We start from the raw sequence: 22,509 nt of genomic DNA, 5'->3' as shown, positions 1-22,509 counted from the left end.
ATAAAGCACAGGATCAAACTGGACTCCCTGCGGCCAGCGCCCATTCTTTTACCATTCATAACTGTCATCCTACTGACTCACTGCCATGGACTTTAACTTCCCAGTCTGCCATTTTCGATTTGCAAGTGTGCCCCGCCCTCCTGGAGCGACTGGACTAAGTTCAACAAGTGTCCCCCGGGCAGAACCACCGCCCGACCAGCTCTTATCAAAGTTAGACACAGCGGTTTCTCCTTAACAAAAAGTTGACCTCCTCCCTCTAACTGATGGTTTCTCTGTTACACTTGAGGAAGACATAAATTAATTGCTAAATATAAGCGTGTATATTTTCAACCTGGGCGAGGACTCACTTTTAAGATGCTCAAAGTCCACTGTCAGTGAAACCAAGCGCCTGTGTGGAGAGAGGGAAGCGACAGGAAGAGGAGACGCGCTTTAACGCGGCGGTGCGGCCTGACATCTTTCACTGTGAGAGCGGAGGCGGCGCCGGGCACCTGGACGGTCTGAAGGATGGCTGGATGCTGCACATCGGCGGAGGACAGAGAGAACCAGCGGATCAACGAGGAGATTGAGAAACAGCTCCGGAGAGACAAGAAGGATTCGCGCAGGGAGCTGAAGCTGCTGCTGTTGGGTGAGCATGATGAAACCAACTCAGAGCCACGTTTCTTTCAGGGGGAGCCCACATGAATATTTTACTACAATGTAATGCGCCTATTGTTTGTTTATAGTGATCTGTTTATAGTGTCACCCTTATGATGATGACAGAGGGGAGATCAGTGAGATTAGTCATAAAGGACACCTGACATACAGAATGGAGTCAACTCCAGTGGGGCAACACTATGAAAAAAAAAAAAAAAGAAAATACTTTTTTAAATGATCATTATGACTTTTATACCACAGGAAACAGTGTGAAAGAGAGGAGCGACAGTCATAGTGATGCTTCCTCTCTCAACCAACACTATACAACATTAAACACAGATAAATTTGTAATCAAAACCAGCTTACAATTGTTAATTTGTGATGTCTCATATTTTCATTATGTGTGTTAGGTCCAGTAGGTCAGGCTGTGGTTCAAAAAATAATCAAGGATTAATTTCCTGAGCTCCATGTGTAGGCCTCAGCTTCATATCTCCCAGTGCATTACGTTTCCTCTCTCCACTTTATTCTGAGCCATGTCCGGATATGTTGCAGTGCGCACTGAGCCTCTTTCAGTGCCATGGCTGCACCATTGATTTGGTGCACCAAACAACACCAACAGAGTTAACAGGTTTTCATGGACTGTGTCAGTGTAATCAGGCCAAAATATCTTGTTTTATGCGTTTGACTTTTGGGTCTTTGTATTTGTCAAATGAATAAGACTTGGAAGAAAACAGTAAAATCACGGTGTGTGAGAGACACTGTCACCTCTCAGCAAGAAGGCCTGGCTTTGATTTCCAGTCTTTTCTGTGTGTGTTAGAGACTGTTGCTCATAGTTATGAATGGAAATGTCTGTGTTACCTCTGTGATGGACTGGCAACGTGTGGGTGTTTCCCTGCCTTATGCTGGGATCTGCTCCAGCCGCCTGTGGATAAAATGAAGTGGATAAAAACAATAATATAATGAGAGGAATTAACCACTGAGAGTTCATGATGCATATTGTTTGTATGCAGGATAGCTGATAAATAATCCTGTAATAGGGAAACGGCAGTTGCAGTTTTCAAGTCCATAATCCTGCCTCATGGCTGTTACAGCTGATGTTTAGAAAGATGTGCATCTCCTGACTAAGGATTATTGATGATAATAATGTGATATTTTGGTAAGGATTCAGTGGTTTGCTCAAAGACACTTCAGCATGGTGGATGCTTCCTGACAAAGGGCTTGAACCCAGGTTGCTTGGTCGTGTCTCTCATTATGTGACAGTGATACGGGTTTACATTTGCAGATTTGACTACCCTTCTCAAAAAGGGTGGAAAGGAAATGGGCCTTTTCAAACATGGCAGCCACAGTGCCATCGAGCCAAACGTTCCCTCTCCACAGGATTTGGAAATAAGTCATAATAACACAACAGTTCAATCCAGGGACACAAGCCACCATCAAGTTCTTGGTCAGTGGTGTGTTTGAAAGTCATAACTAGCTGCTGCGGCTCCGTCTCATGCAAAACGTATGCAAATCCAGCCATGAGTAGACTGTCAGCCGTAACATTGCCTCCACTACTCTCTTAGAAAGGGCCTCCTCTAAACACTCAGAACCTGTTTGCCATCCAGAAACTTAGCATTCATTGTAAATCCCATCCAATTTATTGGAACATTTGCTTTGTAGGCATTGCCATAACAGCTTATCATAGATGACCAAGAGTTATTTTGGGCAGTGAAACAGAGATTGATAATAGGAAAAAATGGTAAAAACAAACAAACAGACAAACCAAAAAACATAAAAAAAAAAAAAAAAAAAATGTTCAAAGGCTGCAATATATGGTCCTACATGGTGTTTTGACCCTGGCAAAGGAGGACCCACCTGTCGTAGCAGCCTGTAGGACGCTTTGAGACATTTATACTCGCATGTCAAAAATAAAAAAAACAAGAAATAATACAATGCTGATCTACAGTTACATTAAAGTTTGCACCTGGCAATGCTCAAGAAGAAAGTAGTGCTTTGAAAAGCTTACTGTAACCTCCCTATTCAGATTCACTTTTCATATAACTTTTAATAAAATAAAGGTGATTAAAAGTTTCATCTCCACACTATAGACATGCTGTTTTACAGAACTTGAAATGATGTGTAATCACAGTCATACATAATCACAGAACTGCTGTCCAAATAACTATACAAGTATGGAAAAATTAATCTATATGTTAACAACTTAACCTTTTAGATTTTGGAATGAACTGACAGTAAATGAAGAAATCAGATTATGTCACGTAATCAGTAATGATTGACATTTGGGAGGGACAATTACAGTCACATTTTAGGTGTTCAGCTAACCAGAGCAGAGTAAAGGGTAACAGTCCCAGCCTGGTGGTGAGGTGTGTGTGTGAGGCACTCAGCGGGTCTCAGTGGATTTCATTAAGATGGTCACAGTCTGACACAAGTCCCCAGAGAGGATGAGTGGGGGGAAGGCAGGACAGGTGGGCATTTACACATTCTGTGCTTTCTGTGTAGTGGCCTTGGACTACACACTTCAGTGTATGACATGTTTACTTAATCTTAATGGAACAACTTTCTCTTCAAATGCAAAGCCCAAATTACCTAGTGCTACATGATAATATATTAAAATTCAGTAAGAGCATTTTTGCACTAATTTTGAGCTCTATTCTTCCTAATGTAGTGGAAGTTAGTGTACATGGTGCCTATATGACATTGTTATGTCATTCCCATTGACTGTAATCTTAGGGATGTTATTAGCATATTCATTCATTCATAGAGCTGGAGTCACATTAACAGTCAATCAACAAGGAAGTGTGTGTGTGTGTGTGTGTGTGTGTGGCTGGCATTCAGTCTCATAAAGAAATAGTGCCTCAAATATTAGGCCTATATGTGTTTTTTTATTTAAACTGAATGAATGCCTCAGGTGTCTAGGACAACTCTTTTACCCCATCACAACTTCAACTATAAGAGCATTTTACTACCTTGTTTATGTTTTTATGTAAATTTGACATCAAAATATCAATAGTAAAGACAGGCATTTAAAAGTGTTGCATTAATTCTGTAGGTTGGTATGAACCTGGGGGGGCCATTTTAAACTGCATAGTCTATCTTTTACACGATGTGGTGAATATCAGATATGTGTGGTGTCGGTGACACCGGGCTAAAATTAAATTCCATGTGGCTTCTCCCTGTTTGGACCATCATGAAAAGATCCGATCTGCTCCACAAGAAGTAGAGAGGAGTCTTACGAGATAGCTGGTGTCATTGCTTGATCAGATTCCAGATGGCAGGCCCTAGCTCTCATTGTTTAGACGTCTCAGTAACACACTGATAACACTGCTGCTTCACTGTCCCAGTGTAGTGCTGATGGCTGGACATCAGATCAGTGGCCAACTAGATGAAAAAGTCCAATCTGTCTCTGGAAGGGCTGCAAAATAGGATCCTGCACCTCTGCTTAGCACTAGTGAAGCCACTCCCTCCCACTTAGCTGTCACATACACACACATTTAAGCCTCACACCACAGACACCAGAGGCATCTCGGTTCAAACAAGGCCGCTCTTCCTGACCGAGTGAAAACATCACAGAGGCTCTTGTAAAGTGATTTTTCTCCACCAGAGTATTTACCTGCCCATCCTACCTGAGCTCCTCTCATCTTCAAGAAACTTGACTTGTAAACAAGGTACATTCAAATGGAGTCACTTTGTCTAAGCCTCGTATGCTAAGACTTAAGCTAAAATATGCAAAACTCCCAGGAAACCAGGAGAGGTTATGACAGCATTCACAAACACGCAGAGGTTTAACTTTGCTGAGCAGGCTGAGGGACAGACGGGTGAACAGATACACAAACATGCATTATCCTACTTTTATTTGTGTTCACAATAGTACAAGTCAACCCTGAATATAAACAATAATAGATGCAAAAAAAAAAAAAAAAAAGCTGTAAGATAATGCGGTCAGTTGTGTATCTGTAACAGGGCTCAAACTGCAGTAAGGGTAAAAGTAACAGTGTGTCCTCCAAATGTGGCAACTGCCAGTAATTGGAGATACAGAACAATAACACACACACATAACCACTCGCATGCCTGTGCACATGCATCCACACAAACGCAGCGAGCTCTTCAAATATACAGCTCTGTACAAACACACATTTGTTTAACAAATAGATTTGGTTGGCAGCATGTGGGCTGCAGGAGAAAATGAGGAGCTCACACGGTAGAGGACTGAGGAATGTGAGAGACTGCCTGTCTGTGTTTGCATGCTTGTTTATCTACTTTTATGATGAGTTATGGGGACTTTTGTACTTTTACTTTTGCTGTCTAACGTGTGTGTGTGTGTGTGTGTGTGTGTGTGTGTGTGTGTGTGTGTGTGTGTGTGTGTGTGTGTGTGTGTGTGTGTGTGTGTGTGAAGCAGCTGAGAGAGCCAGTAAATGTGTCCAAACAAACCACTGACACTTTGCAGACATTCAACAGAGCCCAGCTTACACACACACACACACACACACACACATACACACACTTAGACACTTGCACCCTGTACTCTTACCTTTTCACAAATCATATGATTCCTGTCTAATTCTTTGTGATTATATGTATCCCGGGCTGCACACACTAAACATGCACTTGCTTATGCACACACATGCATGCAGTCACACACACACACACACACACACACACACACACACACTCACACACACACATGCTTGAGACTTCCATCCATTTCAGGCATGAAGGTTCTTGTAAATGGATGATATTTTGATCTCGCACAGCAACACCCACATTAATCTCTTTGTCGTATTTCAGATAAATTTACCTCTGCTTGAAGTTTCCCCAAAACCTCTTAGTGACACGTGCATCCGTTGTTTCTTTGCAAATCAGGGCAAGGAATGAATATTGGCTAGATTTACATACTGTAGGCACAAAGGATCTGATTCCCTCTTGTTGCGGAACTGACTGGATCTTTTCTTGTCTCTCAAAAAATAAAAACATGGAATCTTAATGGTAGGCTGCTTTTACAAAAGGGGACATGTCCTCTTTATGTGTAATAAATGGCATGTTTGAAGGCAGCACTAGGAAAAGACAGCATATCATCCAAGAAGGCAACATTTGTATTATAATTTTGTCATGTCTGACTAAAATCCTTGAAATCTAGGCAAGGTGGCGTCTCTCCCAGCTCATTAGAAGTGGAAACTACCAGTCTTAGACAAGGTGGGAGTAAGGAAGTTTTTGTATACGTATAATGGTATATGTATATGCTCTGAATTGTAAATACTAATGTCCATTTCAAGAAGCTGGTGAATACTCAGGTTAGTGCCAGGACTACAACGCATGGGGGGTCAGGAGAGCAGGGCAGACGCTCTGGATATTTGTCTGGGAGTTTGGAGGAGGCTGGTTGCTTTGGGAGTATCTGTGGCGAGACAGCATCCATCCCATGAGAGATCTGCACCGACCTTGTGAGTGGAGATAAAAGAGGAGGAAAGGATGACAGCAATTTGATGCCTCCCTTGATGCATGTTGGTTTTTATACTACGAGTGGGTGATCACACCAATGTGACCGCTTGTTTCTACTAGAGAGTTAAGCAACTGCTCAGTCCATGGAATCTGATTTTATCAATGTTGTTATTAGCATGTGCATTATGTCACATATTATTACATGCACATTTTATCTTAGTTACTTCAGGAATGTTTTTCCCAAGTACCCGTGATCTCAGCAATTCACTGGCAAGAACCACATCATCAACAAGAGGCATTTAAATGATTTATTGATAAGGCGATGGTTGTCGGAGGCTTGAAATTTCTTGTAATTCCTCTGGATTGCTAACTGCATGTGGGGAAGCTTTGGTAAGGAATCTGCTGTAGCGGCTGTGCATGATGGACAACCCTTAGGACCCAACATAGGAAGGAGAGAAGGACAGCGGAAGAGAGAGGGGAGAAGAGAAGAGAAGAGAAGAGAAGAGAAGAGGGAAATAGGGCAGGAGGGAGGGATGCGGATTACAAGAGTGAAAGAGTAGGAGAGGGTTAGGTGGGTTTTATAGGAATGCTGGAAGAGGTGTGGTTGAGGTGTGGTCCTGCTCCTGAGACTCTGCCAGAGCTTCAATACATTGGGTCACACTTTCTCTTTAGGTTCCAGTATTCTCCTGGACAGATTGGGGGGGGGTTAAACATACTGCAGTTACAAAAGTGTTTCTCATTCACTTTCCCTTCCCATAGATTTACTGGCATCCTTTTGGAAGTCAAATATGCATTCAAATCTCTCAGAATTTTCCTGTGTATCCCTGCTTCAACAAATGAGCAATTCAGAATCTCCAAAGGTAGCAATAACACTATTTAAAAAAAAAAATCAGCACTAGAATTTGTGTGTGAATGTGTTGTGAATTTGTGTGTGCAGTATGTAGATGCAGTGTGATTTATCTCCATCTTTCTCGACTGTCAACTAGCTGACTGTCTCCTAAAATTAGGACAACTTGTTGGGGATATTGGCAAACCATTCTGTGAGATCACAATGTCACAGAATAGTTACTGCCGTGTTTCCAATTCATTATCAGCACTGCAGTTCCAATTTCTGTCTCTTGGTGGCGTAACAGATCAACTCCTTGCAACCTTCGGTCTCTATTCCTGTCCAACACCAGCCATCCGCTACATGAGTCATAAAATGCTTCTGTTTCAAGAGGCATTCTTTGAAAAGTAACTCTGTAGCACTTTGAGATTTTGTTTTAGTAAAAGTTTTTGCTGTTCTTCATTTTCTTCCAGGTACCGGAGAGAGTGGAAAGAGCACTTTTATCAAACAGATGAGGATTATCCATGGAGGAGGCTACACAGAGGAGGACAAGAGAAGCTACGCCAAACTGGTCTATCAGAACATCTACACGTCCATGCAGTCCATGATCCGAGCCATGGAGATGCTCAGTATACCCTTCTCAGACTCCCAGAACCAGGTAAAGACTAGAAGCTGTTTCAAACCTGTTTCCCTTTCCTTTTCCTCTCAAGGACCCTTTTTAAAAAGTAAGAATGGAGAATTGTCGGTGGAACGTTTTCCAGTTGCCTTCGTGTGTGTGACTGTGTGTGTGTGTGTGTGTGTGTGTGTCCACAGAGCCATGCAAACTCTATCCTGGAGGTGGAGGTGGATAAGGTGGATAAATTAGATGAAAACCATGTGGCGGCCATCAAGAGTCTATGGAACGACACAGGAGTGCAAGAGAGCTACGACCGACGCAGAGAGTACCAGCTCTCCGACTCCACCAAATAGTGAGCATTAGACATAAAGCTGTAACTGTATCAAATAGCAAATAGTGAGCATCAGAGTGGTGACTTTAGCTTGCCAGCTTGTATATAAAGGATACACTTGGTTCACACACTGCCAAATAGAGAATGCACACAATCTCTGACACTCTCTGCTAAATAGTGAATACATGAAGCTGGTTGACTGAACCAAGCTCACTCCTGTTACAGCTAAGTAGTACTTTATTATTATTATAGATTATAAGATCATAGATCCTTTATGAGGTAGACACACTCTCTGTTGCTCACAGAAATAAATATGTTCATAATATAGATACCACATTATCAGTTGCAAAATAGCGAGCAACTAGAACAGAGTCTGCCAGATAGTTTGCCAGATAGTGAGCACTTAGATAGTATCCTGCTGTGGTTACAATATAGTACATACAAAGAAACACTATGGGCGAAAATTAGAGGGTGAATAGACATGTCACTTCTTGAGTAGTGTGTGATGTGTCAAATAATGAGTGCAGTATTAATACTTAAAATCCACCATATCTGTGATTTTATGCGTCCAGCTATTTTTTTTATTTTTTTTTTATTTTTTTTAGCTTTCAGTTGCTATTTTTGTCAATGCAAATGCCATTTAACCCATAATATTTTTGTACTTAATTAGCCATCCCCTAAATGCAGATTCTGATTAGCAGCTCACTCTGTTTTCTCTTGTCTCTTCATTATCAGTAAGCCACAGTCACAAATGCAATGCACACTTGACTGACCAGTCATGGCTAATTGTGTGCAGGTAACAACTTTCGGTATTCGGTCTGATGAACTAAGAGAAGATTTCCCATATTATGATCTAGACCTGAGTCAGATTCCATGTCATTTCTGCCTGTTTGAGAAGCCATTAAATTATCATTATGGTGTTATTTTTTTCTCTTCTTCCTCTGCCTGTGTTCTCTACCATTTTCAGTTATCTTACCGATCTGGAGCGCATTGCACAGCCCTCTTATGTGCCTGACCTGCAGGATATCCTTAGAGTCCGAGTGCCTACCACAGGTATCATAGAATACCCCTTTGACATGGAGAACGTCATCTTCAGGTGAGACACGTGATACAGTGTACTAATGGCAGAAGTCTAGCATTATGGGTGCCGATGTGTAATAATATGACTAATAGGGAGTGGCCACAGGCATCATGGAGTAAGCATGTGACGTGGAGATGGACACCTTCAGGCGAGGAGAGAAGTACAGATGTTATTATTGTGCTTTAGATACTGTAAGAAAATAAAAAAGTTACACTGACACAGGAAAATAAAGTCTAGGATCCCTTTGTGATGCGTTTTATTTCGCCTGTCCTCATCGGTTGAAGTTGGACTGCATGTGGTTTTTCCCTGTTTGGACAGCCAGGAGAAGATCAGGGTGACCTGTGAGCAGCAGTATAATGAGATAATGAGGCGACATAATCAGGCGGACTGGGAATCTTTGGCTTCACAGAGAGGGTTTGATTCAGGATTCAACAGTTGGTGATTTGCTTAAAGAGGTTTTTTTGTTAGAACAGTTCATTTTGATTCAAGCTTATAAACCACAATTTGAATCAATGAATGAATTTAGCACTTTGAGCCAAAATTTTATATCCATTAAACAAACACTTGAAGCAGTCTAAGATCTTTTTTCTTCTGAGATGTGAAAAAAAAATCAGACAAAAGATTTATTAGGCCTATTTATTAAAAAAAAAAAAAAAAAACCTTAGTGCCAAAAAAAAAAAAAAAAAAATTGCAAGTGTTTTGATTCAAAGTATTTCATTTCCATTAAGGCCCAAGTCACAGTGATTCATTCTAGTCATTACTTCTGCAGGTTGATGCAGCAGAATAGTCAGAAAAATATAATTTATGTATCAGTGCAAGGGGTGAATGTTTAGAATGAATGAGTGAATGAGCTTTGCGAAGTGAAGCAGAAAAAAACTCTCTTTCTTGTAAATTTACAACTTTAGTCTCACAAATATTGAGTATTTTATTGGACCATTACTTCACCCTCAGCTCCATAATGTTTTGCCCTACAATGGCCCTAATACACCTTCATAGACCTGTGTCTCAAAATAACAATAATAAAAAGTTATCGATCAGTTATGCAATCATCAGAAGACTCATCTCAGGACTTTTTGCTGCTGTTGTTGGGTTTTGCTGTTGCTATGGCAGGATGGTGGATGTTGGGGGTCAGAGGTCAGAGAGGAGGAAGTGGATCCACTGCTTTGAGAACGTCACCTCCATCATCTTCCTGGTGGCGCTCAGCGAGTACGACCAGGTCCTGGCCGAGTGCGACAACGAGGTGAGAAGTCAGCACATCGCTCTCTGGGCTCAGGACGTGTCGCCAAGCGGCCGATCTGAAGCCAACAACAGCCTCGCTCGCCGCTTTGTGTTCAGATTTTTGATGCTCTTGTTGTGGGCTTGCAATTGGACTTTTAAACCTCAAAATATTGCTCGGTCAAGTCCCAGTGTTGCTGATTTCTGTGCTGCATGCGCCTCACAGAACCGCATGGAGGAGAGCAAGGCCCTGTTCAAGACCATCATCACCTACCCCTGGTTCCAGCGCTCCTCTGTCATCCTCTTCCTCAACAAGACTGACATCCTCGAGGAGAAGATTATGTATTCTCACCTAGTCACCTATTTCCCAGAATTCACAGGTTTGTGTTTGTGTGTGTGTGTGTGTGTGTGTGTGTGAGAGAGAGAGAGAGAGAGAGAGAGAGAGAAATGACCACAAGGAGTGAACAGAGAGAAAACATTTTTGCACCACCAACTTAGCCACCAACTAAAGCTGAATGCCGGTTGTTTTTTATGACTGAGACACCAGCTGACATTATAGTAAAAGGGTTTTAACTTGCCTTTGTTTGGACTCACAAGTCATCAGCACCAAAATAAAACATTGTACCGACAGACACTCCAAACTGAGACATTTTCAAATGGTTGGCTTTTGTCACCTCTAGTGTAAATGCAGTCAAAGTCAAGTTAATGATGAAAAGTGTGTGGGTCAGGCTGCGTCGCAGGCAAGATGAATGAGCTGTCCATATCAAACAAACTGCAGTTTACATTTACATTTTGATTTTGGTGAATAGAAACCAAAAGAACTTTTACCCTGAATTGCAGGACCTCAGCAGGACGCTAAAGCAGCTCAAGAGTTCATCTTGAAGATGTACCAGGAACAAAACCCCGACAAGGAGAAGACACTTTACGCCCACTTCACCTGCGCCACAGACACTGAGAACATCCGCTTCGTCTTTGTGGCTGTCAAAGACACCATACTGAGGCACAACCTGAAAGAGTTCAACCTGGTGTAAGGAGGAATGGATAGATAGACAGATACATGCCTCTCAGCTGCTGCACCCTTCCACAAACAAAGACAAACATCCAGCAACAACAACATTGCTTTAACCCTCCTGTTATGCTCAAATTTACGAACATCTTTTATGTTTGGGGTCAATTTGACCCCAGCAGTTTAAACCTCCACAAAATTATTATAACTAAAATTGTTACCAAAGTTTATGTGTCAAGTACTTTATGTTTCTTTGTTGATTACCTAAATAGCCCTTTAAATAAAACATAACATAACATGGCTTTATATTATTTCTAAGCACAGATTTTTGTCATTTATAACCGATGCGTTACAAAGTGTGTACAGGGCGTTAAAAACATATCATGTGAATTTCATGTTTACCCGGTAGTACCCATTACATTTGGAAAACTGTAACAACAACAAAAAAAATGATGTTAATCATTTATTTAGAGACGTTAAACATTGGCTGTGGTCAAATTGACCCCAGACATAATAGGAGGGTTAATAAACCTGCAAAAATATTAAAATGCCATTCTCAAAAACAGTAAAACAAGATTCTCAAAATGAGGAGGGCACTGGAAAACAGAAGAGGCAAAGCTCTTAACATCTCTTTTCATGGCTGTGGAAACACATCACTTTCTTCCTGATTACACAACCATGAAAAAGATCACTTTGATCTCTTAAAAAAAATCCAGCCAAGGAGAAAATCAGCATTTCTTAGTATGCATACCCAAACTGCTGATTATGTCTAGGTTGCCCTGTTTGATATAAATAATATTGAATAGTCTGAGAAGCTGGCAAGAAGGAAATATTTGCCTCAGTCTTTCAAGAGGTGTGAAAGTACTTTCCTCTATAGCAGCAAGAATGTTAGTTTCCTCAGTTTACAAGGTGTTTTTATATGAGTATGTGTGGAAAATACTATTTATCATAGACCTAGTGTGTAGCTGACATATTTTATTGAAATCACTTTTCAAAGTACACTGTAATAAGAAATAGGAGTGCTTGAACTAATGCATCAGCATGTATATGATCAGCATTCACTGTACTGCTTGTACTTTATGAATCATTCCAGTTTAATGCAGTGAGAGCGGCACTGCACTTTTCCACAGAAAACGGTGAGCCACACTGTCGCTCAAGTGCCTTATTTATCCAACAGACAAAACAACCACTCAAGTTTTTTGCTCTTTTAGATGTAAATATGATCTATTACTGAGTTCTGCTACTGAAAAACCCTACTTATTTATATTCAGAGTGACTTTCTTGGGGTTGAATGTGTGTTTTTATATGTTGTTTCTTCTCAAGAGCAATAGCTATTTATGATGAAGTTCAATAAACAGTTGTAGTTGTGTAATGAAAGGTGTGTGTTTTGAGATTTTCTCAGATCAAACACAAAAAAGGGGACAGAAACAGGCTCTCTAAGACCCTGATGGTGACCACGTTACACAAAAACATGAATATTTGAAACACGGACATTTTTATTTTTTTTTTCAAAATGGCAAAATAATTCAAGCCACTGCAGTGATCATGTTGCTTCCCGAAAAGATACATGACAAACAATAAGGCAGTACAAACATGTAGGCAACAGACGTTTAGTTACATAAATAGCGATGCACCCAAAACGAAAAGCAAACCTTTAAAATAACTCAATTAGCAGCTGATGATAATATTTGCATTAGTTTTTTTTTCTTTAATATATATTTTCTCTGCATAACTCTGTCACAGCTGGCATTGCATTCCTGTGGTATAAAAACATAAAAATCACAAAATTACAATCCGCAATGCCATAATATGGACTACTGTGTGAGGATGGATATATACACGTTATTATCTCATGAATATACAGCAGATTGATAGATGTAAGTACAGTATAAAAATAGCATGCGTCTCTAAATCACACACTGAACAGTCTGAATCTTGCAGAAACATAGAAAAACAGGAAGGATTTAAGGACATTAAAAGGAAAACAGGGATTTGGGGGACAGTAAATCTCGCACAATTTATATTAGAAAGCCATACTCAAACTTTTTAATTAGTAACTCATCTTCCCTTTTACATAATCCATTAAAATAAACATTGTAAAACACATTAAGGGCGACAATGAATATGGTTGGTTTGACTAGCTGTTATTCAAGGCATGTTTTTTTCTGCCATGTCTTACAAGGTGAATCCGGCAATGGTATTTAAAAGGAAATAAGACAGACTCATGTCTACAGGCAAAAATCACTTGAAATTTCTTCAACTAAGTGAAATGAGTGACTCGATCCGTGTGTGCCTGCGCATGGCGAACAGAAGAAATGCAAAGGAAGTGACTAAGAGAATTAAAATGCACCGATGGCACCAGCATTCAACACTGACACATACCGAGATGTGTTTCTGTAAGTCAGGCATCGATTCGTTTTCTACGGTGTCAAGTAAAAGACAATCAGAGAAAAAAAGTGTGTTTGAAAACATGTGGCAAAAAGTGCAATCAGAGCGTGGTGAGGCTAAAAGTTTGGTTCAGTGTGCCGCGGTGAATAAAACCTATGTTAGTCACCTGTCAAAGATAAAGAGTAGTTTGTGTGCATGCACACTAACTACTCACTTACTCACTGTCCCTCACTCCCACACACACACACACACACACACAACCACACACACCCACATACTCTAACAGTCAATGTATTTACAACCTTGTATGCACGACTAGTCACAAATGGAAGTAAACAAAACTAGCATGCAGTAAAGAACAAAGGCACTGACAGTGTGTGTGTGTGTGTGTGTGTGTGTGTGTGTGTGCGCATGTGTATGTGTGTGTGCGTGTGTGTGTGTGTGTGTGTGTGTGTGTGTGTGCAGTGAAAGAGTGAGCGTGTGTATTGCAGTGTGTTCATTTTCATCACTCCTCGATGCTGGTCTCTTGCTCCTCTGCATCAGTATTTGGGTAAACTCTCCCTGGCGTCCTCCAGCTTGGCCAGAACCCACTGGAAGCAAATGAAAACACATCATCATTGTAATGCACTGATCTGAGGCGATGTCTGCATGGATATAGATGTTTTTTTTCCCCCCTTTCTTTCAACTCCATCCATGCAGGAGCATTTTGGAAAACATCTCTATACACATGAGAACGCAAAGAAGCGCGCAAAAAACTCTCTACCATATGAGTGCCGAGAAGCTGAGCATCCCTGAGTAACAAGTGCAAATGGAAATACTGTTACTGGTAATTAAATTAAATGTAATTAAAGATCTTCCTCCTGCCTGAAACCGAGCAGAAACTTAAGTGAGATGAGACAGACAACCAGGCTGAGATCTGACTGTTACAGAGGAACACAGATTCTTCTACACAATGGATCGTGCTTTGGAGCTTTTTCTCTGCGGCCGTTTTGACATGACAGACAAACAGCATCGCAAAAAAAAAAATTCCATTCGCAACACTGTTTTCCAAAGTTGGATTTTCAGTGACCAAAAAGTTGCATCTTCAGACAAATCCTCTCATGTAGAAGTAGCTGGAATTAACTTTGGTAGGAAAGTGCTGAAACTGAGCCTGGATGTGCCAGTGCCGGGTTTGAGTGTTTGAGCCTAGGGGATGAATGTGACTACATCCTGTAAGCTATTGATAATATACAAATATCTGTATTGATTAATTATGTTTAAAAATGAAATACTGAAGATATTTGTAAAAAAAAAAAAAAAAAAAAATACATGAGGTGTTTGATACTGCAAAGACTCTTCTTACCTTGGCTATCTCCGGAGTTTTGAAGTTGATGATTTTTCCAAACTCTTTGGCATGGAAGACAGACTTGACTCTCTCCTACAAAATATAACAAAAAAATGGGATACTTCTGCCCAAACCAGTTCCTTCCCAAGTCTCATCAGGCACTATTTACAGTATATGCATTTGCTGATAGAAATAATATGAAAAATGTGGATCTCCAGAGGGGGAGAAATGATGGCTTATAATTTAGAGCATATAGATACAAATTAGATACAAATGATTGTTGGCTGTGTTTGGTTTTCTTGTACCTTAGCCTCGATGCGAAGCCGCCGGTCCTCTACAATCATTGGATCCTTGGTGAACTCATCGAACAGGTACTGCCACTCGCAGGTCAACTGGCCAAATGTGCCTTTGGTCACAAAAAAGATGCCCCTGGAAAACAGAAAACAAGTGACGCACAAGACAGACATGTTACACCTACGGCACCTGACCCCACAGTGCTCTGGTGTGCTGTGAGTGTGTATAACTACAGATGTGAAGCAGGTTGTGGGGACAAAATAAATAAAAACAAAAATTAACATGAAAAAACACATAAAAACAAACTGGCATAAGGGATCCTCATCTGATAAGGCTGAGTTACTCCATAACTGTCTATACTGTAGATTGGCAGATTAACAGTGAAGAGTGTGAAAACTATGAACTGAATAGTTTTACTGTCTCTCAGTGGACTAACTTCTAGTCAATGAAAATATTCCCCATTTTTCCCCATAGATATTCCCCAGAGAGAACCATTCTACAGCAGCGGTTTTCAAAAAGGATCCAGAAACCACTAGGGCTCCCTGAGGGGCCTCCAGGGGGTCCAGAGCAAAAGAGTGATTATTTAAACATGTTGTTATCTCAACACTTTGAATCTATTTGTCTGTACCTTACACAGGATACACAGGAGCTATTAAACCACAACACTATGCACTTACAAGAGCACTCACACACCAAACACACTCACCTCTTGGTGATCATAAGGAAGTCAGATTCGTTGACCTTGGCATGAGCAAAGTATCTATACTTGGCAAAACGTCCATTCTCAATTTTCTGAAAGAGAGAAAGAGAACCAATTAAGCTCCTCAACATGACGCAGTGCACATCAAACTGAAATGCTGAAAGGCTACGGGTCTGTGCTCTACTTGACAATGAAAATGTGCAAGAAGTTCAGCTTCAAAAATAAAATGGCAACTACAACTCGTGCTCTAACTACTGCAGAAGTGAGCAAGAGGTTAGATCCCCCATGATCTTCTGCAAAAACAATGGATACATACCTGTGCAACAACACACTCTACTAAAAACCATGAGGAGAAGTGATCATGTATGTAGCTGAGGTGACCAGTGAGAGCTGGGATGAATCAAGACAATGCAATGTTGGACTTTCTAATGGGAAACTTTTATTGAAGACAAAAGGGCAGTGACTGATGGCAGTGAAAGACTGACAGAGTGATGAAAAAAGACATTGATGAGAGAGGAAGAGGTCAGAAAAGCCAAGAGTGGATCCTACAGACAATACCATCTAATGCATCTGCAAATGCAGAGCAGGTTTCCATTTTCCATTTTCCATGCCCACTTCTATGACATTTTATACAGCTTGGCTTTTTGACATCTGCCAACTCATGGAATTCTTACAAACAACACAGAAAAATATCTGTTCTATGGAGTGTATGAGGATGATGAGAGAAAAAAACATGTTTTGGAGTTAAATAATGAATGAATGACATGATTTTTTTTCCACAAATACACATAAATGTCAAATCTAACACAAAACACATTTCAAGTTTATAAACTGCCAAAACTATAAATATACATAAACACACATTTCTGGCGCAGACAGAAATTAATTTCTCAAAAGGCCTTTCTTTGGTTTGTTCAAATCTCCCAAGAGAAAACTAAAAAACAACCGACACACACCAGGCAGAGTACACACACACCAGCTTAGACTACTGACAGACAAAGCATAAGCACTAAACTAATGCTGGCACTTAGCAATTCACTTCTAGCTGCCTTCATCATCATCATCATCATCATCATCCTCAGCCTCTGTGCCAGCTCTACTCCATTCAGTGAAGGCCACTCTCCTCTGTGGACATGACAAGAGAGAAGACAGAGCCGAGGTCAGAGCAGAGAGGAAGAAAGCCTGTTTCTACCCGTTTTCCTACACCAACCGACTCCAGTGGCTCTCTTCCTGTCAAAAATGCCAGAAAATTCATCACTGCCAGAATATTTGTTAATTCCAATCAAATCTGATGAAATGTGATGCTTCTTTTCTCTCCTCAGGTCAAACACTTTGGTAGCAGCTCTTAAAATCTGCTGTTGCCTGCTGAATGATCATTATTCAGGTTTTACGTGACATTTCCAAACAATTAGTACAATAGATATTATGTGCAATTTTGAATTTTGGCACAGTATTACAAACCCTTAGGACCCATTCATTCATTTGCTTTATTAAGCTGTAAAATGTCTGGCACTGGAATGAGGCTCCCCACAAAGGTGGGAATCTCATGTGTCTTATTTGCTGAGCAGTTTTTTCAGAGCACTCTTTGGGGGGAAAAAAATTAAATAAACACCATAATTATTCTTCAGTATCACTGAGAGACTGAAAAAATGCTGGAGACCAAATTAACCACAAAGGGACAAATCAAAGGATACAGCTCAAGTGGATCGAGGGAAACATCTATACACTACTACACACACTGTTGACGTAACATTTGTAACACACTTTGACCTAGCTGGTAAGGAGATAAATATAAAATAAACATCATGAGGCAGTGGCCTACTAACATTAGCTAAAATGGAGAGGTGATTTGGCCTTCAGCTGTGCTCATCTCAACACTATTAAAGGATTTTGATGTTTATTTAATTGTTATTTGTCTCTTGAAGAGTATGCCTCTGCTTCCATCTGCTTCCCTGTCATGCAGGCTGAGTTTCCCACCCTGAGTATTCTGTAAATCAAATATCTCCACTACGTGTGTGAAGCTAATTTTCCTTGCTGCTACAATGGTGTCCATGCCTCAGTGTAGATCAAGTGTAAAATTAGGTGTCTACAATACTTTAGGGTGACATTGTTTCAGCTGCTCTTCCTGATAAAACCACACACAGTTACTTCTAGCTCTCTCAAAGAGACATCCAGAGGAAGAGAGATGTGATTAAAACAAGCAGCATTTGGTTTGAGATGTTAAAGTTTGCTTTCCCTCAGTTAGTAAAGGAACAGCTTTTTGGTTAGATCTTTGAAGAAAAAAAAAAGCGCTTGACACTGCTTAAGATCTTTTCATTTTGTGACTGAGAATCACATGAGGGCTCATGTTAAGTTTATATTAAGGTTTTCTCAAGCAACCTTAACAAACCACCCTACCATCACTGTTGACAGGGTCCCATTAAGGGACCTTAAAGGTACCCTGTGAAGGATCTTCTCATCAGTATATACTGGGGCTTTAACTTCAGTGAAGAATGAACACGCCAAAGATGGCAAAACATTTCTGATACAAAATACTGAATAAAACATCTTGTAAAAAAGTGAAATGTACAGCTGATTGATAAAGTAATATTTCCACAAAATTTCACTTAAAATCCTACACGGAGCATCTTTAGCTGTTAGTGAAAAACTACAACTCTGACATGAGATCAGTGTGGGGAAACTTCACCTGCCTCCACTAAACAGGACATCAGCAGCAAACAAATACAACTCATCCCACAACTTAAGACTCACCATGTCACACAAGTCAATTAAAAACAATGAACAACAGCACAATGACAAAACAAAACTTCTGCGACTCTAAGCTACAGTAACATCTACATGTAGGAGCAGCTCTCTACTGACACACATGCACTCAGTCACATTCAGGTCAATGTGCTCGTCAACAATAGGCTTGGCCAAATCTCTGCTATTATCACAGTCTATTACAGCCTTACTATTGCCTGCATTAAAATAATAGGATTATTAGTTAATCCGGATAATAAAATCAGAGATCACATTATTACATCACAAGGCACTATGAGAGGTAGCAAGTTAACATTTTCACCAAGGAACGGTGAAAACATCCACACAATTACAAAAGGTGTATTTTTAGGTGACCTCACCTTAGAACATAAGTGATTTTTTGATAAATCATAATTTTCTTATTTAAATGAGCGAATGGGGCGCCCCAGAGGTATATTTTAAGTAGGAATATGGTCTGTTAAAAAACAGACTATATTCTATGAACAGTGATTTGTTATATTAAGTGTTATCAACAGTTTTGTTTAGGTTAGACATCAAGGTGTGACTGTAATAAGTCTAACCAGGACTTCTGTCCCCTGACCTTGGGGCAGCAGGTAAGTCCAAGGAATTTCAAGGGTTCCTCTCTGCAAGTGAGTATGACAGGTATACAGTATACAGACAAGTATAAAGTGAGTTGGCATTTTCGCAGCAGGTAAGTGCAGCAGGTTAAGTATAAAAGGCAGTATTAGGTTCACTAAGCTGAGAGTTTTATAACATCAGAAGGTCTTACTATGGCGCAGCAGAACTTGAGTCATTGTGACAAACAAAAACACATGAGTAAATAAAATCAGATAAAATATTTATGTTGAAATTAAGACCTGATAATTTAAAACTGAAAGCTATTTAATGACTTGTAAAGCCTTACAGTTAGTAAACTGAATTTAAAACATCTGAATATTTTTAAGGACCTGCAGACACCTTGATAAAAGTGAAAAAGATGAAAAAAAAAAAAACAGCTTAGGCTTAGAGATAATGAACATTAAACAGACTGAATGATGTAGTGATGCATTTGGTGAATGGGGGTGAGGATATGAGGACAAAAAATTAAATTTACTGTTAAAACAAAAACAGTCTCTCTGTAGACACACTCATGTGAATACATCACACACACACACACACACACACACACACACACACACACACAATGTAGACTACAGCAGCAGCCCTGGGCAAATTTAAAGATGGGTTCAAATGATTTGCTGAAACTGAATGAGGGATGCAACTGATTGTGCAGGCTGAGAAATGGGGTCATTTTAGTCGACTGAACGACTGAATATTTGTAGACAAATTTGCCCCGGTCTGACAAGCAGAAGCCAGACTAGTGATGCAACTCTGGCAGGATTTTTGCCTTACCTGGAGCATCTGACTGCCGATGCCCTCCCTCTCCTTATACGGCCGTATGACGCCGTCCTCATGGATGAAGCGAGGAGGACGCAGAGATTCAACATCCTGTGAAGTCTCTGCTGCCCTGATAACGGGACAAGATCACGCAAACTGTTTACTGCACACACATACAGTATGTATATATTCACACACACACACACACACACACACGCACAAAGCAAGACATATATACACAAACCACCTGATGTGCATGTACCATATCTGCTCAAACACACCACCACAAGGCAACTGAGCTTTTTCCCAGGCAACAAAATGACTCTTCATTGTAAATGCATTTACATTTTCTTATGTATTTTACGTAACGAGTGTTACTAACTACAGAAACGATATGATCTGTTGAACTTGAATGCTTTCTTGTGCAGTATGTCAAAATGAATGTCAGTCATTTATGTAAGCTTTTATAGGTTTATATTAGTTATCTCCCAAGTGAGCCCATCCCACACCCAAAATGAATGTATGTGTTTTAATACCTGCAAATTGTATCACAAAAAACTAAAATGTTCCAGAGCTCGGTGACTGATTGCACATGTGCTTGCCAACACACAATATTTATATAGACACGGGAACACTCTCGCACACACACATACACTTACCTCTTGATCCCTTGGAAGGTACTGCTGGCCATGTCAATGATGCCCCCTGTGGGTCTGGCAACTGCACCAACCAAACCCTTCCCCACACCCTTGAAGAAGCCCGCTGCACCTTCTTTCTGGGCACCTGTGAAATAAACACACATCACTCGTTATCTTAAGATGGGTCTAGGCCTAGTTAGTCTCTTCCCTCTGGAGTATGCATGCTCTAACTGCAGTTATTCAGCTGAGAAAATGAATAATGTAGTCACCCTGTAATGAAAGACATTCATCATTAATGTGCAACCAGTACTTATTTAAGACATTCATTAAAAGAAAGTTACCACCCTGGTTCCAGTGCCTCCTCACATACCCAGCCCCCTTCCATTTATCTCTGTGAAAACTTCCAACCGTTGTATCTTTCCAAATGCCGAACAGAAACAGAGAACGGATACAGTGGGAGCAGAAAACCCTGGAAGGCATAATTCTTTAAGGCAAAGACTCAACATACCTTTTATGGGCTTGGTAACGATTCCTGTGATCCCACTGACAAATCCCTGAGGGGAAAAGAAGACAGACAAGTTACCATGTAGCAGCAACGAGCTCATACCCAGTAGCAGACAGAGCCTTCTGTTAGGTCAGCGGACAGCTTTTTATTCATTCCTGCTACACATGTATATCTTAGAGTGTGATTCACCACCAGCACTACACTCTACATGCCTACACGTTGAATATTTTCATACAGGTCAATACACTGTTGTGCTTAAAACATGCCAAATGTGTGTTACTGACAGCGTGGCAGGATTTGCAGATTAGTATAAGAAGTGCACAGATGACTCTCCCTTGCCCTCTCTTGGTTTTTCATCTGTTTATTCCTCTACGACAGGAACAAACTTATTCTTCTATTGTTCTGTGTTGGTCTCATCTGGTCCCACTTACAGACACCAGTCCCTTTCCACCCCTGGTCAGTCCCTCTCTCAGGCTGCTGGGTTGTTTGTTCATGGCTTCTCGTCTCCTCTGCTGGTACTCCTCGTCCATCGTTATGGCAGCGACGCCCTTTGCCATGGCGCCTGTGATCCTGGAGGCCGCACCTGCTATGCCCCCTGGCAGACACCAACACACACACATCTTTATGAATCTTACAAATTATAGAAAATGACACATTGGAGAAAGTGCTTTTACATGCACAATATTTTTTGTGTATGTAACTTCAGTTCCACCAGCCAATACTCAACAATATGTGAGAGGAAGTGTTTTCATGCTGCTGTTTCCAGGATAATATCAATGTATCCCAGGAAATTTTATTCAGACTCCTCCTAATTCATTTGGGATAAGACCCTAATCCAGTCATTGTACCAACATATGATATTTACATGGTTCAGCTTAATGTTGAATACTTGTTTATTCTAAATATTACAACTTATCAGTGTTTATGTAAATGCCAACACATTAACATATGGTTCATTAAGTAAAGAACTATTATAGAACAATTTTGAATACTGACAAAGCAAATGTGCTTACCTACAGCTCCTCCGACTAAAGCCTTCACCCCAAGAGCCATTCCTTCAACAAACTCCTCTGGTCCCTGAATGGCTCCCTATGAAACCCCGGACAACAGTCACATGTCAAGGACACATAAAGTTTCTGTATGTCTAGACTCACATCACTATAAGTAAATAAACCTAATGCTGAAATAAAGGGACAACAGCACAATAAATTCACTTTAAATCAGTCAGCACTTGCACTGTCTTTGTACCTGATACGGCTCGTAGAAGAAGGCCTCCACTCCCTCAGACAGTCCTCTGATCAGCCCAAAGGGGTTTCCCAGCACGTCCAGACCCAGCACCAACACATACATCTGTTTAATAGCCTACGACACACACACAT

General features: G+C 40.5%; 2 protein-coding genes across 5 annotated transcripts in view; one reads left to right on the top strand and one right to left on the bottom strand.

Moving 5' to 3' along the window:
* Positions 1-205: 205 nt before the first annotated feature.
* gna14a (guanine nucleotide binding protein (G protein), alpha 14a) lies at positions 206-11,254 on the top strand. The gene is made up of 7 exons (XM_030060945.1): positions 206-625; positions 7,366-7,550; positions 7,706-7,860; positions 8,807-8,935; positions 10,031-10,160; positions 10,362-10,515; positions 10,976-11,254. The coding sequence occupies exons 1-7, from the start codon at positions 505-507 to the stop codon at positions 11,164-11,166; spliced, it is 1,065 nt and encodes a 354-aa protein (XP_029916805.1). The 5' UTR covers positions 206-504; the 3' UTR covers positions 11,167-11,254.
* A 1,365-nt stretch (positions 11,255-12,619) lies between these two features.
* vps13a (vacuolar protein sorting 13 homolog A) overlaps positions 12,620-22,509 on the bottom strand; it is a 45,422-nt gene continuing 35,532 nt past the window's right edge. For 3 of the 4 annotated variants that reach the window (XM_030060941.1, XM_030060943.1, XM_030060942.1), the window contains 10 exons: positions 22,379-22,492; positions 22,144-22,219; positions 21,562-21,725; positions 21,134-21,179; positions 20,647-20,770; positions 20,003-20,117; positions 15,854-15,939; positions 15,159-15,282; positions 14,872-14,946; positions 12,620-14,119 (listed from right to left, as the gene is read on the bottom strand). In XM_030060941.1, coding sequence (XP_029916801.1) covers positions 14,069-14,119; positions 14,872-14,946; positions 15,159-15,282; positions 15,854-15,939; positions 20,003-20,117; positions 20,647-20,770; positions 21,134-21,179; positions 21,562-21,725; positions 22,144-22,219; positions 22,379-22,492 — 975 coding nt within the window. In that variant the 3' untranslated portion in view covers positions 12,620-14,068. Of the gene's footprint in view, positions 14,120-14,871; positions 14,947-15,158; positions 15,283-15,853; positions 15,940-16,266; positions 16,973-20,002; positions 20,118-20,646; positions 20,771-21,133; positions 21,180-21,561; positions 21,726-22,143; positions 22,220-22,378; positions 22,493-22,509 lie in introns of those variants that run through there. The other variant, XM_030060944.1, reaches the window with a different exon arrangement.

Source organism: Myripristis murdjan, chromosome 9 (genome assembly GCF_902150065.1).
Source record: "Myripristis murdjan chromosome 9, fMyrMur1.1, whole genome shotgun sequence".
Classification (NCBI taxonomy): Eukaryota; Metazoa; Chordata; class Actinopteri; order Holocentriformes; family Holocentridae; genus Myripristis; species Myripristis murdjan.
This window is presented reverse-complemented; position numbering and strand designations above follow the sequence as displayed.

Bases quoted from the DNA above. Each gene is read 5' to 3' on its own strand.
- gna14a (XM_030060945.1), top strand. From the start codon at position 505: ATGGCTGGATGCTGCACATCGGCGGAGGACAGAGAGAACCAGCGGATC. The intron at 626-7,365 runs GTGAGCATGATG...ATTTTCTTCCAG, and splicing joins GCTGAAGCTGCTGCTGTTGG to GTACCGGAGAGAGTGGAAAG. The intron at 7,551-7,705 runs GTAAAGACTAGA...GTGTGTCCACAG, and splicing joins TCTCAGACTCCCAGAACCAG to AGCCATGCAAACTCTATCCT.